Source organism: Pan paniscus, chromosome 14, assembly GCF_029289425.2.
Source record: "Pan paniscus chromosome 14, NHGRI_mPanPan1-v2.0_pri, whole genome shotgun sequence".
In the NCBI taxonomy this organism is placed as follows: Eukaryota; Metazoa; Chordata; class Mammalia; order Primates; family Hominidae; genus Pan; species Pan paniscus.
Genome location: NC_073263.2, coordinates 36,623,628 through 36,638,472, shown reverse-complemented (window position 1 = coordinate 36,638,472; position 14,845 = coordinate 36,623,628). Strand labels below are relative to the sequence as shown.

Here is a 14,845-nt window from a genome sequence, read left to right as displayed (position 1 = left end):
CAATGAGAACACTTGGACACAGGATGAGGAACATCACACACCAGGGCCTGTTGTGGGGTGGAGGGAGGGGGCAGGGATAGCATTAGGAGATATACCTAATGTTAATGAAGAGTTAATGGGTGCAGCACACCAACATGGCACATGTATACATATGTAACAAACTTGCGCGTTGTACACATGTACCCTAGAACTTAAAGTATAATAAAAAATAAAATAAAACAAAATAAATAAATATTGATGTTGTTTGTGTCTCAGCCACGGGTCCTCTCTCTCCCGACACTAAACTAGTGATTGCACACACCTCAGGGGGTGAAGCCCTCCACTGAAGGGAAAATCCAGTATCTAAAGGGGAAACCCAGCTCTGGGTCATTACTGGCAGGCAGGAATAAAAAAATAAATGTTGCCTGATTTTTTAGTTTTTCAAGAGTAGCTTAAATCTGGATCATGTGGAACCTCCTGATTTTTAAATACTGGCAAATAAATGATTTTCTAATAATTGTAAAAGCCAGTTTGTTAATCAAAGTAAACCCAACATGCCTACTAGAATGTTTCTTCTCTCGCTGCTCTACTCTTTATTCTCTTTTCATAATATCACCCATGACCCATAGTTCAATTACTATATAAACACCAACTTGTAATTACTTATCTGTACAGTAGACCCTTTTTGAAGCTCCAGGTAAATTCAAATGCCTGCCCAACATTTTTACTTGGATGTCTTAAAAGTGCTTCATATTCAATATGTCCAAAACAGAATCTCCTAATCTGATTCTCTTAGAAGAGCAGACTTACTTTATTATCTCCAATAAATGACATAATTATGGTCACTAACAGCTATGTGTCAGGTGTAGTTGGGCATATGTATATGCAAAGGCGTATAAATATATATTTGAGCCTTATATATGTGTGTGTAATATATGTTTGAGTATATATCTATGTGAGATATATATCTTATATATGTGATATAGATACATATATGTGTATCAGTATTACAGCACTAGTGTTGCCAGAATATAGTAAAGAATTATCTTTTAGAAAATAATGATAAGACTTGGAATTGACTCAGAAGAGAATAGCTTACATGAAAGTCACAGTGAGGAAGGTGTCAATTCAATATAAGGCAGAATGTCTTATCTGTAGGGCCTGCTGTGGTGGATGCCATAATGCACAGGGTCTCCTTGAGGAAGGAAGGACTTATTCCACTAGCTGCAGGAGGACTGCCAGAAGATGTGCCTCCGTTTTTAACCTTCCTTGGGGATGGCCTCAGCTGAAGGGAATTGCCTTGCCAAGATGGCACCTCCTTTTGGGGAAGCCAGCCTGCAATGACTGGTCATGATGGAGGTGTAAAGGCCCGGCCCTCCAGCCCAAACTCATGATAACTCTGAGGGGCCACTGAAGGCCCAAGCTCACCATGGGTTCAGCTAAAGCCTTTGTCCTCTGCCCTATAGTATCTCCTTCTCTCCTTTCCTCAGGGGTGATGCCAAGGGAACTCCCTAATAAATGCCCCGCACCTTAATTTTCCTAAGTCTGCTTCCTAAAGAGCCCAATTTAAGAAACTTGCCCAATGGCAAGTGGAATGCTTGCATCCTAAGTAGTCTGAATGCATTGCTGGAAATGACCAAACAGAGATAGCGTTGTTATTTTTGAATGTTATATTTTGAATGTTACATTTTGAATTTCAACAATGTTATTTTTGAAAGATGCATACATTGGATGTCTTCTAATGTTCATTTCAAATGTAAGATTTTATCACTCTCAGTTTTGAACATTGGAAATCATATGATTAACGTATTTTATTTACAGAGTACTTTACAGATTATACATATTATCTTACTCAAGCCTCCCCAAAACCAAACGAAGTAGGTGGAGTATTAACCCCATCTTACAGAGGAGAAAACCAAGGCTCAGAACATTATTTGGTCCAAGATTACATATTTATTAAATAATGGATCTTGTGCTTAAACCAAGCTCTTCTCACATTTGAGCATATAACCAAGATTTCTTTCACCATATCAATTATGCGAAAGGACTAAGACTTTTTATAAAAATACTATATAATCAAAATGATATTAAACTTTTAATTTGCTTTGCTGTCACCAGTATTTTCAATGAGTTTTTTTTTAATCATTGAAAATGCTGCTGTATTTCTATTTGCCAGGTCTAAGTAATTCCATCCAGGAATTTTGATGGGATCTTTGAGATTTACAGGATTTTTTTATTATTTCATTTGATTCTACATGAGAGTCTGCCTTTCTGCTCAGTTGTATGGAAATGTTCTATGATATATACCTGGCAGTACGTATTTCATTGCCTCCAGACTGCCAGGACCAAAGCCAGAGATCCCTTAGCAAACTGTTGCATGTTAACAAGAACATTACAATAGCAGATGAAGGAAGCTTTGTACAAAATATTTCTGAAATAAAACGTTAGCAGGTAGACTCTATTCTAGCAACCACCAAAGCAGACAAAGGAAAGACTAGCCCTTCAGGTTACCGGAACTTGAGATTTTGTGGTAGAAAAACTTAAACAAAAACCAGACAAGTGCCCTGCTATCATCTTCAGAGTTACATTAGATTCTCAGAATGGGTGGAAGACAGAACTATACCCTGAAGAGAGACAAAAGCATCTTCCCCTGGCTCCCAATTATGTCCTTCAACACAATAGTATAATCCAAATTAACCTTACAAGAGCAACAAGAATCCAGAAGTCTTCATGGACTCTAACCAGACCATATTAGCCTTTCCATTAACGACTATTTCATACTTGATTTTATGGAACCCCCTTGGAGGATCCTAGAAGGGAAGAGACTTTGTAGTTATGAAATCCAAGTGTACTTTGTTACCACCTTTCTTCTTTCAGGTAACAATGAGGGTTTAGTGTGCACCAGATCAAGTCAAGGGCTTTGTGTGCATTATTTCAATGAATCCTAGCTACAGTTTTGAGATTGCTATTAATATGTCCTTTATGCAAATGAAAAACGTGAAGCTCACTTTTCCTAGGATCACTTGGCTTGTAAGTGGCAGAGCTAGTGTTTAGCTTTCTCTAGCATCTGAGCTCTTAACAGCTCCACACTGCCTTTTCTAAGTCCTTCAAAATGAAAAACATTTAGTCATCTAAATTTTCCACAAAATGTAGCACAAAATTGTAGATTGTGCTATGCAATCTGCAGATTATGTTAAAACTGAGTAAAATCCACCTAGTTCAGCAGCAAGAACTCTAGCTGAACAGAAAACAGGATCTTTACAACTCTACTGTGTATATGGCAACCTGGGCTACAGTGTAGACAGGGGATATTGTCAGGAATCCTACTCTGACCAGTGGGCTTGCCCACTCCAGATTTAAGGAGTCAAAGGAAATAGCTCTTATTGACATGATTTTGAGTTTTCTTGAAAAGCAAAAGACAATTAGTATTTTAAAGGGCCACAAATTACAGGAATAACCAAAATGCAGTTTCCAGCATTCTAGAAGTCAAAGAAAAGCAGAAAAATAGAATAGTTTCTCTCAGGAGCCAGAGTTATTGGAAATACATTTGACAACAAGAATTTAAAGACTATTACAGAAACATATGGCATAAAACATCATATCCCATTCAAGGGATCTAAGGTTTCAAATAAAGAAGTTAAATCCTCTCTATAACACAAAATATTTCTGTAGGTGGCCTAAAAGAACAAAATACGATGATATTACTATTTCCTTCCAGTCCTGCAAACTACCATAGCTCTGTTGAATACTACTATGCCAAGTAATTGTGGACAAGATTTGGAGAACTGGTTCTCAGTTTCTCCACAAGTCACTGAAAACCATGACATGATTATTAGAAATCCAGGAAAGAACAATACTGATGCTTATAAGAGAAAATGTAATGAATAAAAGACCAAGCCAGATTATTAAAGCAGTGAAACTACTGTTTATGGTATTTTAATGGTAAGTACACATCACTGTACATTTGTCCAAACCCACAGAATGTATGACAAACACCTAGAGTGAACCCTAATGTAAACCATGGACTTTGAGTGATAATGAGGTATGAATGGTTCATCAATTGTAATAAACGTACCACTCTGGTGCCAAATGTTGATGGTGAGGGTGGCTATGCATGGCTGGCAGGGGTTAGGGAGGATATGGGAACTCTGTATTGTCTGCTTAATTTTGCTGTGAACCTAAAACTTCTCAGAAAAAAAAAAAAAAGTCTTTAAAAGATGACTAGCCCGGGGTCACATGACAGAGGCTGGGAGACCCATAGAGGTCCATAGGCAGCATCTTAAAGAAACAGAGGATGAGTAAACCAAATTCCACAGCTCTACCCTGCTACGTTCCAGTCATTTGCTCCATTATGCCAAATAGCCACAGAATATTTACAACCCTCTCCTCCTTGTACTCTTCATGTTGTTTGCACAGAGTTGTCTACTTTTAAAAACGTATTGTATCTATTTTATTCAATTTACTTATTTTTTAATTAATTTATTTTTGTAGAGATAGGGTCTCACTCTATTGCCCAGACTGGAGTGCACTGGTGCCATCATAGCTCACTGCAGTCTCAAACTCAAGCTCAAGTGATCCTCCTGCCTCAGCCTCTCAAAGTGTTAGGATTACGGGCATGAGCCACAGGGTCTGGCCTTAGTGTGCCTATTTTAAAAGGAAATACTCACAAAGTAATGAGTTAGTAAAATCCATTACTGAACATTTTAGTTGCAAAATTAACAGTTACTGATGCTCACTGTACAAAAAATTGGTCTATAATATTTCCTTTTTGCAGCAAAGTTTAGCATAGAAAGCAGTAATTTTAGCACTTATAAAAAGTATTCAAAGCTGTGTGAAGGGTACAAGAAGGATCATTACATTATTATCTACTTCTGTACCTGTTTGAAATTCTCTTTGATATAAAGGTTTTCTTTTAAAAAAACTGAAATATAAAACCTGCTTAATGTACCAATAACTCTACATAAGGTAATTTAATTGCTATCAGATTATGTTATTATAGTCATAGAAAAATATTCTGTATTCTATAGCACCATCATCTGAAAACATAGCATAGTATTTAAGGATCTGAGTTCAGGAATCAGACTGCCAAGGTGCATTCCACATACTTCACTTCTTAGCTGTTATAACCTTGGAAAATTATTTTGCTTAAGCTCCAATTTCCACACCCAGAAAGGGAATAACATCACCATAAAGCCATTATGAGAATTAAATAACATAAAATGTGTGTAAAGTCACAGCACAATGTCTGCCTCATAATAGGTGTTCAATAAATGTAAGCTACTATTAATATTGCAAGGTTCTCATAGATATTATTCCTCTAAAATTAAAAAAAGTAGTAAAGCCAATAAAGAGCTCTAATCTATAGATGGGGAATGAGTTCAGAGAGTCACAATTCAAAAATTAAAAAACATTTCCCCATTCTAGTGTATTCCTAAATTATTCCTAATTATTATGAAGGAATATATGTATTCCTTCATATTAGAATATATTCCAATAAATTAGAATATATTCCAATAAATTAGAATATATTCCAATAAATTAGAATTTAAAATTTATGAAGAATTTACAAAAATAAAAGAAACTGTAAAATCCTTGCATAGTCTTTTAATACCAGTTAAATAATCCAAAGAAAGTTTTGCCATTGACTCAGTCAATCAGTTGTCAAGTTGACTTTGGCTTTTACTTCTCACCAGGCCTTCTGGTGGCACCTCCTCTGTGGCCTGTCTCACACTTAGCCAAAGATATGTGGCTTATTTGGATTCTCTCGTAGTCTCCCCTGCATAGATACATGGAGAACTTAGCAAGGCCCTCCAAGGCTATCATTCTCAGATCTCCCTGTTAACTTCCAGGCTTGTCTACGAGTCCATTATTTGCCGCAACCAAGACTATAACTTCAGACTACCTGAACAGCTAGTTTTTTCCTTTCATTTGCCACAAAGATCGCTATTTCTACTGACAACACCACTGGGTGTGAAGTTTTTCCACACTGTGCGCCAAACCAAATGATCCCCCTTTGGCAGGGAAGCTGCTGGTTTTCATATTCAGCAGTGCCCTCATAAACTTCTCAACAGATCCATCTTGGGAATGGGGTACAGAAGACATGGATAGGAGAAGCCCCAGATAAGAATGCCATAGACTCCCACTGCTCCTACTAACTTACATTGAGCATTTTTTTGTGAATAATTGCTTCTCAATTTGTTGTATGCCTTTGGTGAATGTCAAGAGCCCTGAAATGGTTGTTTTTCACAATATTGTCCAGTTTTGTTATTGTATAATATTTTATTAGAAAAAAATAAAAACATGCAATGTTTTACCACAAAGGTAAATAGTAAGACATGTTCTAAATTGTCTAACTGGTAGCCATTATTATTAGTATTTTGTTTTGTAGACAACAATTTTACGCAAAATAAAATGTTCATCCAATCTCAATGCAATATTGGCCCTTGTCTAGACAGTGTTTTTATGAGGAGTTACATTATCTAATATTTAAATTATTCAAGTTCCTTAAAATGTAAGGATTCCAAAAGCTGGTACTAAACAATAATTCATTATTTAGAAACTCCTTTATCTCAAAAATATGTCTTTTCTGACAGATCATTAGGACTACTGTTTTTAAAAAAACAGGATGCTAGACATGTACTGTTAGAGTGTATGATGATTGGATAAAATTAAATATCTCTGTGAACATAATTATAAGGAACCAGGTTGAGACTTGAAAAATAAATATATTTGACTGCAGAACCCAGAGTTATAAAAACTATTTGTACTCTGCTGGAGATGCTCTCTCTTAGACAAAATTGTCAAAAAGGAACTTCACTGGGATTAAGTGCAAGCCTGTGTTTGCACATTCAGGATGCACTAAACTGTAGTTCAGCCAATCCTTTTATTTTCCAATCTATTGTTCACCCTAATCGCAGTCAAACTACTCACAAGATGAATCCATAAAATAATTAAAACAACCTAAATTAATGGATCATTTATACTCAGTCTCATTCATTTTGAACATCTGACATAATTACAACTTACAGCTTTCTCTTTGTATTAGAGTAGATAGCTGTTAGAACTCAAGCAAAATTCACTGAAAGGAACTGGAAGATGCAATAAGTGTGACGTCATGAACTGTTTTCATGTAATTTTTCTGATCTTTGAATAAAGTAACATAATTAATGAATGTGTTCACATAATGATCTGCCAATAATTTGAATGGTCTTAATAAAGTGACAACCTGCAAGAAAAAGCAAAAGAGGTTACACAACTCCTCACTGCTCTGGAAGGAAGTCCAGAAAGGTGCCAGAATTGCAATAACTTCATGGGAACCAAACAAAATAAGTAATGATTTTTAAGGCTGAAATTGCACCCTACATTCTCAATATAGTAAAATTGGTATTTAAGTGTTTTCTTTTTTTCAGATAAACATATTGCAAGTTTCAAAATGAGTGAACAGAAAGACGCAGAGCCATGGAGAAAACATTGTTTCATGAAGAAAGAAAAATCCAGCACATTACAATGACGCCCTCTGCTGTGATTTTTGATACTACACCAAATAACCTCATTTCCAATAGTGTCTCACTGTCTTTGCAGTGCCAACACTTCCAAAAAGCGTTGAGGAAAGAATGACTTAAATCCTTCTATAAAGTTAGTCATCTCCAGGATCTTTTAAAATTGAAGTGATTGATTCTGGGTAATGTTATTCTGAACACAGTGTTTGAGCCACATAAATGTCAGTAAATCCCTTAGTGACAGCATTATTTATTTAAGAACATATTTTCATTTATTTTGTATTCTATTTAAATAGTTCCAAAAGGAGATTATATTCATGCCAAATTGTTTCTGTAATGACAACTGCTGACCCAATTTAATAGCCAAAAAAATTTTTTTTAACTAAGAAATTTTTGTGTCTCAAACGACCATTCTACTAAAGTGTCTCCATTTCCTGGGAAAAGATACCAAGAAGCCCAGAAAATTAACCCCAAAATTCATATGAGACTAAAAACAATGCCATTTGAGTATCATTTCTTAATTGCCAAAAGCAGACATGGACTTACAGGGAAGCGAATAAAGCCTCCTTTGCAAGGTCCCTTCTAAGTGTTAGAAGTGGACAGGAGTTGTGAAGTATTTCAGGTGGAGAGGAGAAGTCAGATTGCAATGTGGAAGCATTTCTATGTAAGAATTTCTGGTCAATTGCATCAAGATAGCTTAGGGGATAAAAAAAGAGACTTGAACCTCTAACACTCAGGTAAATTGTAATGATTTCTTTTCCTAAGTTAAATATTTCATGCCTGTTTGTTGTTGTTGTTGTTGTTGTTGTTTTTCTTAAAGAGGGCCACAAAAAAGATTGTATAAAGTTCAGGACTGACAAAACCCGAATTGGCTGTTAGTATAATACCACCCAGTACAATCCTGCCCAGAATACATTATTTTACTTTTACTGGGGTCATCTTATATTAATAGAAATTATTTTAGAGGCAATTTTGAAACCAAGGCTAAATCATAGCTTTAAAATGCATTGGTAAAATACTTTATACAATTAAAGAAAAGAAACAGAACTAATATATTCCCAACAGTGAAGCCACCCAGCATTCAGGAGCCTCTGGCTGTTGATGTCTATGTAGGGGTTAAAAGTACTGGCTTTGGAGCCAGGCTATCCTGGATTTCCATTCTGAATCCATCATTACCTATCTATGCCACCTTTGGTGAGCCACTCATGCCCTGCAAATAGGAGGCATTCAATAACTATTTGTTGAATGAATGAATAAATAAATAATGCATCAACCCCACACACTGTCCACAAAACTTTATGAAATACAGTAGTTCAATTTACTTCCATTTTAAACACTATTTGTTGCACATCTTTTACGGAAAAATTTTGGACAAAAGGGTAGGAGGGGATGCAAGAGTTTAAGCAAAGTGTTGTTTGGGTTTAAAAAGAGTATTTATATTTGGTTGAGGAGATTGGAAAATGTTTCATGGAGCAAACAGCATTTAAGGAAGAGCCCTGAGCTTATTAGGATTAGACCCGGGCGATGGGAAAGATAAAGCAGGCTGGAAGCATTTCAGGCTGAGGAAACAACACCATAAGCCAAGACCCAAAGATGAAAAAATGCAGGGAGTATGTGTTCGGGGAAAAATCCGCAGTCCCACCAGCTTGTGGTAAGAGAATTCGTGGGAGACTGGATTGGAAGCTATTCAGGGTCGTATCATCACTTCAGTTACTGATCCTCCCCATTCTGGAGATGCTCACAACTTCCCTGTAAGTGAAGGTTCACCCAACCACCATTATAAGTTACACTTGACCTTCTTTATAGACAGTGCCTTTATTTAACTGGTACAAAAAAGTATGGGACTTAGTCAACAATAAATAAACTATAATTAAACTATTCTAGTTCCAGAATTGAAAGGGGATTTTTTGATTCAAGCTTTTGTCCATGTATGGGTTGTCTGTAACTTTTTTGAATACTGACTTCTCTCATATAGAGATTATTTGAATTTCAAGGTTCGTGTTGAAGCCATTGACTGGAAGACTGAAAGGGAAGGAAGCATAATGGGCACTGGGTTAACAACATAAATTTTGTTCTTGGTTATTAGAAAGGAAATTGTTCTCCAGGCAAATTTCAACAAAGTTGGATGAGTAAATGAAAGAAATGCCATTCTAGTTGGTACGGTATAAAAAGTAACTACCTTGGGTCAGACTTCAGTTTCAAATTGGCCTCTGACGCTTGTCTGTAGTGTGGTCTTGGGCAATTCATCTAACCTCTCTATGCCTTGATTTCCACTTGTATAAAATGAGAAGTACAACCATAATAATAAAATATGCCAGCAGTATACTGTAGTACTATCCATCTGAGGGAGGAGTATGTATTTTCACCCCACTGTCTTTGGACCTGGCCATGTGATGTGTTTTGCCCAGTGGAATGTAACATTTCCCACTCCTTTTATTATGAGAACAGCATGCTCCTAAGGAGGCTGCTCTTTCAGCCTGCATTCTAGAACAAAGAGGACACGGGAAGCAGAGATGCAGCTGATCTACAGCTTACATAAAACCTGAATGATAAATAAACTTTGTCATTGTAAGCCACTGAGATTTGCGAGTTGTTCCTGCTGCAAAGCCAAGTGCTTTGCACCTCACATATTTATCTGAAGCGGACTTTAAAAATGTTTTAAAGCACTTTATAATGTTCTATGCCCGTCTATGTCTTAAACCAGCTCCTTCTCTCGCCATAGATTGATGCAGGTCAGAAAAGTTAGGAACAGCACTAACTTATGTGAGACAGTAAAGTGAGAATACCTGCTTTCAAAGCTGCACCTCTCTATCCTGCCTTTCTGCCATTGGCCCCCAAATTCGTTGCTACTGCCCCGTTAGGATTATACTCAGTTCCTATCCCATCTCCTCATAAAACAAAATAATCGCACGGGTTTTGTTATTTGTGATGTGAACTTTCATAAAAATATTGAAATGGTACCGCTTTTTCTGCTAGTGCTGGCCCCAATTCTTCTGAGAAAATGCTCAGAACTGCCGGCTTGTTTCTTCTCCATATTTTGGTTAAATTTTACTTGAATCCTTCATTTAGTCAGTTTTGCCAGAACTTCTCTGTGGAATCCTATTTAAATTCAAAGCACTCTATGAAAAAATTTCAAAAGGATCGCTTTAAAAAAAAAAAAGACATTTCAATTTAACTAGCAGTAAGTAACTCTTGTTGACTAAACTCAATAAAGAAGCAACCACTGAGATCGCAGAGAAAAACCTCAAGAGGTGGCACCCCGACTCGCATTAACCCAGGGAGACATGATGGCTAAGGAAGTAGGTGGGACAATGACTGGGCCCGAAAACAAGAAAATCTTTGTTATAAAAGCCTCCCATTTCTGCACGATTAAGTTGAAAGAAGGTGAGCTTCGAGTTAAGTAAGCCTAGGCAGTTTTGAATTCCAGCTCGCCCACAGTCTCTTGCAACCTTAGGTCGCTTACCTGAGACTTAGCCTTTCTTACCCAACAAATCAGGGAAAATAACAGCTACCTTACAAGACTAGCAAGTTCGTGTTAAATGGAGTGAGATGAGTGGAACACCTAACAGAGGACTCAGACAATAACAGCTTCTCCAAAAATTCTCTATTTGTGGTTGGCTGAAGCGGAGGAACAAAATGGCGGCGCTGGCGGCGTGACCGGGCCCTCTGGCCCACAGCCGTTGGCAGCGGTGGCAGCAGTACCGCTGCCCCAACTCGCTGTGCCCCCTTTCTCAGCCCACGACGTCGCCGCGACAGCAAGGCAGCGACCGACACCCAGAAAGAGGTGGTGGCCCAGCGTGGCAACCTTGAGAAACTCTCGCAAACTGTGGCCTGGCGGAAATCCTGGTGTGCTGCAGGGATCAGGCTGACTCCAGGCCCTGTAACACCGGGAAAGGCCTCGGTGGCCATTTCCAGCAGCCCTCATCCTCAGCCTTGCGGGCCGGCGGGCCCCGGAGGCCTCCATCCTCCCCTAGAGGGGTCAGGGCTGAGCCCAGCCTCCATCTTTGCCTCTCAGGATGGCAAACAACAGCGGCTCCAAAGCCGAACTCGTTGTGGGAGGGAAATACAAACTGGTGCGGAAGATCGGGTCTGGCTCCTTTGGAGACGTTTATCTGGGCATCACCACCACCAACGGCGAGGAAGTAGCAGTGAAGCTGGAATCTCAGAAAGTCAAGCACCCCCAGTTGCTGTATGAGAGCAAACTCTACACGATTCTTCAAGGTGGGGTTGGCATCCCCCACATGCACTGGTATGGTCAGGAAAAAGACAACAATGTGCTAGTCATGGACCTTCTGGGACCCAGCCTCGAAGACCTCTTTAATTTCTGTTCAAGAAGGTTCACCATGAAAACTGTACTTATGTTAGCCGACCAGATGATCAGCAGAATTGAATACGTGCATACAAAGAATTTTCTACACCGAGACATTAAACCAGATAACTTCCTGATGGGTACTGGGCGTCACTGTAATAAGTTGTTCCTTATTGATTTTGGTTTGGCCAAAAAGTACAGAGACAACAGGACCAGGCAACACATACCGTACAGAGAAGATAAACACCTCATTGGCACTGTCCGATATGCCAGCATCAATGCACATCTTGGTATTGAGCAGAGCCGCCGAGATGACATGGAATCCTTAGGCTACGTTTTCATGTATTTTAATAGAACCAGCCTGCCGTGGCAAGGACTAAGGGCTATGACAAAAAAACAAAAATATGAAAAGATTAGTGAGAAGAAGGTGTCCACCCCTGTTGAAGTTTTATGTAAGGGGTTTCCTGCAGAATTCGCCATGTACTTGAACTACTGTCGTGGGCTGCGCTTTGAGGAAGTCCCAGATTACATGTATCTGAGGCAGCTATTCCGCATTCTTTTCAGGACCCTGAACCACCAATATGACTACACATTTGATTGGACGATGTTAAAGCAGAAAGCAGCACAGCAGGCAGCCTCTTCCAGTGGGCAGGGTCAGCAGGCCCAAACCCAGACAGGCAAGCAAACTGAAAAAAACAAGAATAATGTGAAAGATAACTAAGCGTGAATGAGGAACAGAAGAAGCAGAGCAGATGATTCGAGCAGCATTTGTTTCTCCCCACATCTAGAAATTGTAGTTCATATGTACACCAGCTAGTGGCTGTGGACAACCATTTAGTTGGTGTAAAAAACTTTATTTCAATATAAACTGACTCTGGGGAGCGTTGGTGATGCTGTATCCCAAAGTGTAGCTGCTGTAATTGTGAATATTAACTGAGGTAGTGAAACGTGGTGTCTGGTTTTCTATTGCATTTATTCAAGTAGAAAAGTTAACTAAATGGTTGACACACACGAATTGGTGGAGACATTGTCCATATGCCAATTTTTTGTTAAAACTTTTTATTTTGAACTAGACTGCTTTGAGATATCATTTCAGAAGGACAGTCTTCAGCCACAGCTGCAAAGGTTGTAAATGCTTATGATTGAGCATTTTTAGGGTTTCTCCATCCCTGGGGTTTGCAAATTGTTCACATAAAGAGCATTCTTAAAATGGTTGGCTTCTTGTCTGTAAGCCAGCTGATCTAGTAGTAACCAAAAATTCCAGTTTTGAGAATAGGAAAGATTCCGCCTGCTTACCTGTGAAGACATAAGAAAATCTTAGTAACTACCAGATTATCTTTAGAATTCCACATTAACTCTATCATGTTCTCAGTATTTTAAAAACAACAACAACCATATTTGTCACAGAAATTTAGTTAACATCTTACAACTGAACATGTATGTACATGGCTTAGATAAATGTAATCACCGTAAACACCTATATGATCTGGGATTTTGTTCATATTTTGAAATGGGAGCTTTTATGTTTTACAAGTTCACTAAAATCTGAAAACTGTTTCTATAAGGAAATGATACTTTTTTAAACAACAACCAAAAAATGCCTTGCTGATTCACTAGGAAATAAAAATCTCCCCAATTTTTCAATAGTCAACTTCGAGCCATTTGTTACATGATATTCCCTTGCAAGTAAATTTTATTTCATTATATAACTTTTTTCAATGTTTTTATTCTAAAATAATCGTTTTGTATGAAGGGGAAATGTATTCTTTCATTTTTCTTTTTCTAATGACTTGTGGTAAAATATCTAGTACTGCACCTGCCAAAACTTGGTATTGTTACTTCTTCCACTGACTAATAGCTGGGCTGATTTCAAATAAGAATGCAGGCATTGAAGGGTTTGACTACAAAACATTGTTGTTTAAAATACTTGTGAAATGGCTATAAGCAGTTGACTTTTACCCTTGGAGAGCACACTGTGAGGTTCTGTGATCATTGACCCTCCCTAACCCCCGTGTGCTTCTCTGAATTATCTGTGTGTGCGTGCTCTTCCTCTCAATCTTTTTGCACGTTCTTTTCTTTTTCTCTGATGCAAGATAAAGGAAAACTCATTTTCCTTTTAATTCTTTAAATCGTGTAATTTATTCACTTATAGCATGTCAGGATAAATTAAAAGAACATTTGTCTGAAAATGCTGCCAGGAGCCTATTGTGTAAATGTAGGCATTTTGTAAAATAACCTTGAAATTGTAAATTGCCACATGTTTGGTCAGATTGTGTCAGGTTTCATTTATTTTTTTCTCTTTTTCATTTGAAAACTACTTCAGCAATAATTAATTCCATGATTACCACATTCTGCCATTAAGGGATATATTAGTACTATAATACTGAAGAAATCTTAACAAATCCAAATGTTGGGGGTAGGAAGCTTCTTTGTTTCTTTCTATCCACCCTTGTTAGTTAAGGTATTCGTTTCTTAGCTATTAAGCCCTTTCCAGAAATCAGTCTCATAAAGCTATTTTTGAGTATAGTTTATATAAAAGAAAAATATTTAGCTTTGGTAGTAACTTTTCCAACCTGACCTCCCTCTAGCAAGATATTTTTCAGTGCTTTTATTCAGTATGCACTTATTCTGAAATATTTTTGCATTCTTGCCATTTGAAAAGGTTGTGGCACAGTTGGTCTATAATGAAGTTGCAGATTTAAAACTACTGTTAGCTTTGTAAAACAAAATATAGGTGTTTTTGTCCTGGTATATCATCATTCCATTTTTCTTCTAGATACCATTCATTGTCTTCACAGTTCACAAAAGAAGAATGTGAAATTCAGTGAATGCTGTTACTAGTCGTGCCAAGAGATGAATCTCATTTCACAAAAATTAAATTATGTTTTTCCACTAAAAGGTGATATAAGTTGAAGACACATCACTGTGATATTGGGAGACCTCACCACTTAAGGCTCCACAGTGGCTTACTCAGCTGAATTCTAAGTTACTGCTCTTTACTTTGTTCACCCATTGGAGAGTGCAGTTTTTTTCAATGTTGGGAGATGGCCATTCTAAC

At 37.8% G+C, this 14,845-nt stretch overlaps 1 protein-coding gene across 1 annotated transcript; it reads left to right on the top strand.

Annotated features, from left to right (window-relative positions):
• Positions 1-10,576: 10,576 nt before the first annotated feature.
• CSNK1A1L (casein kinase 1 alpha 1 like) lies at positions 10,577-13,492 on the top strand. Its single transcript, XM_003826899.5, has one exon. It carries the CDS (start codon positions 11,495-11,497, stop codon positions 12,506-12,508), a length of 1,014 nt encoding a protein of 337 aa, XP_003826947.1. The 5' UTR covers positions 10,577-11,494; the 3' UTR covers positions 12,509-13,492.
• The last annotated feature ends 1,353 nt before the right edge of the window (positions 13,493-14,845 follow it).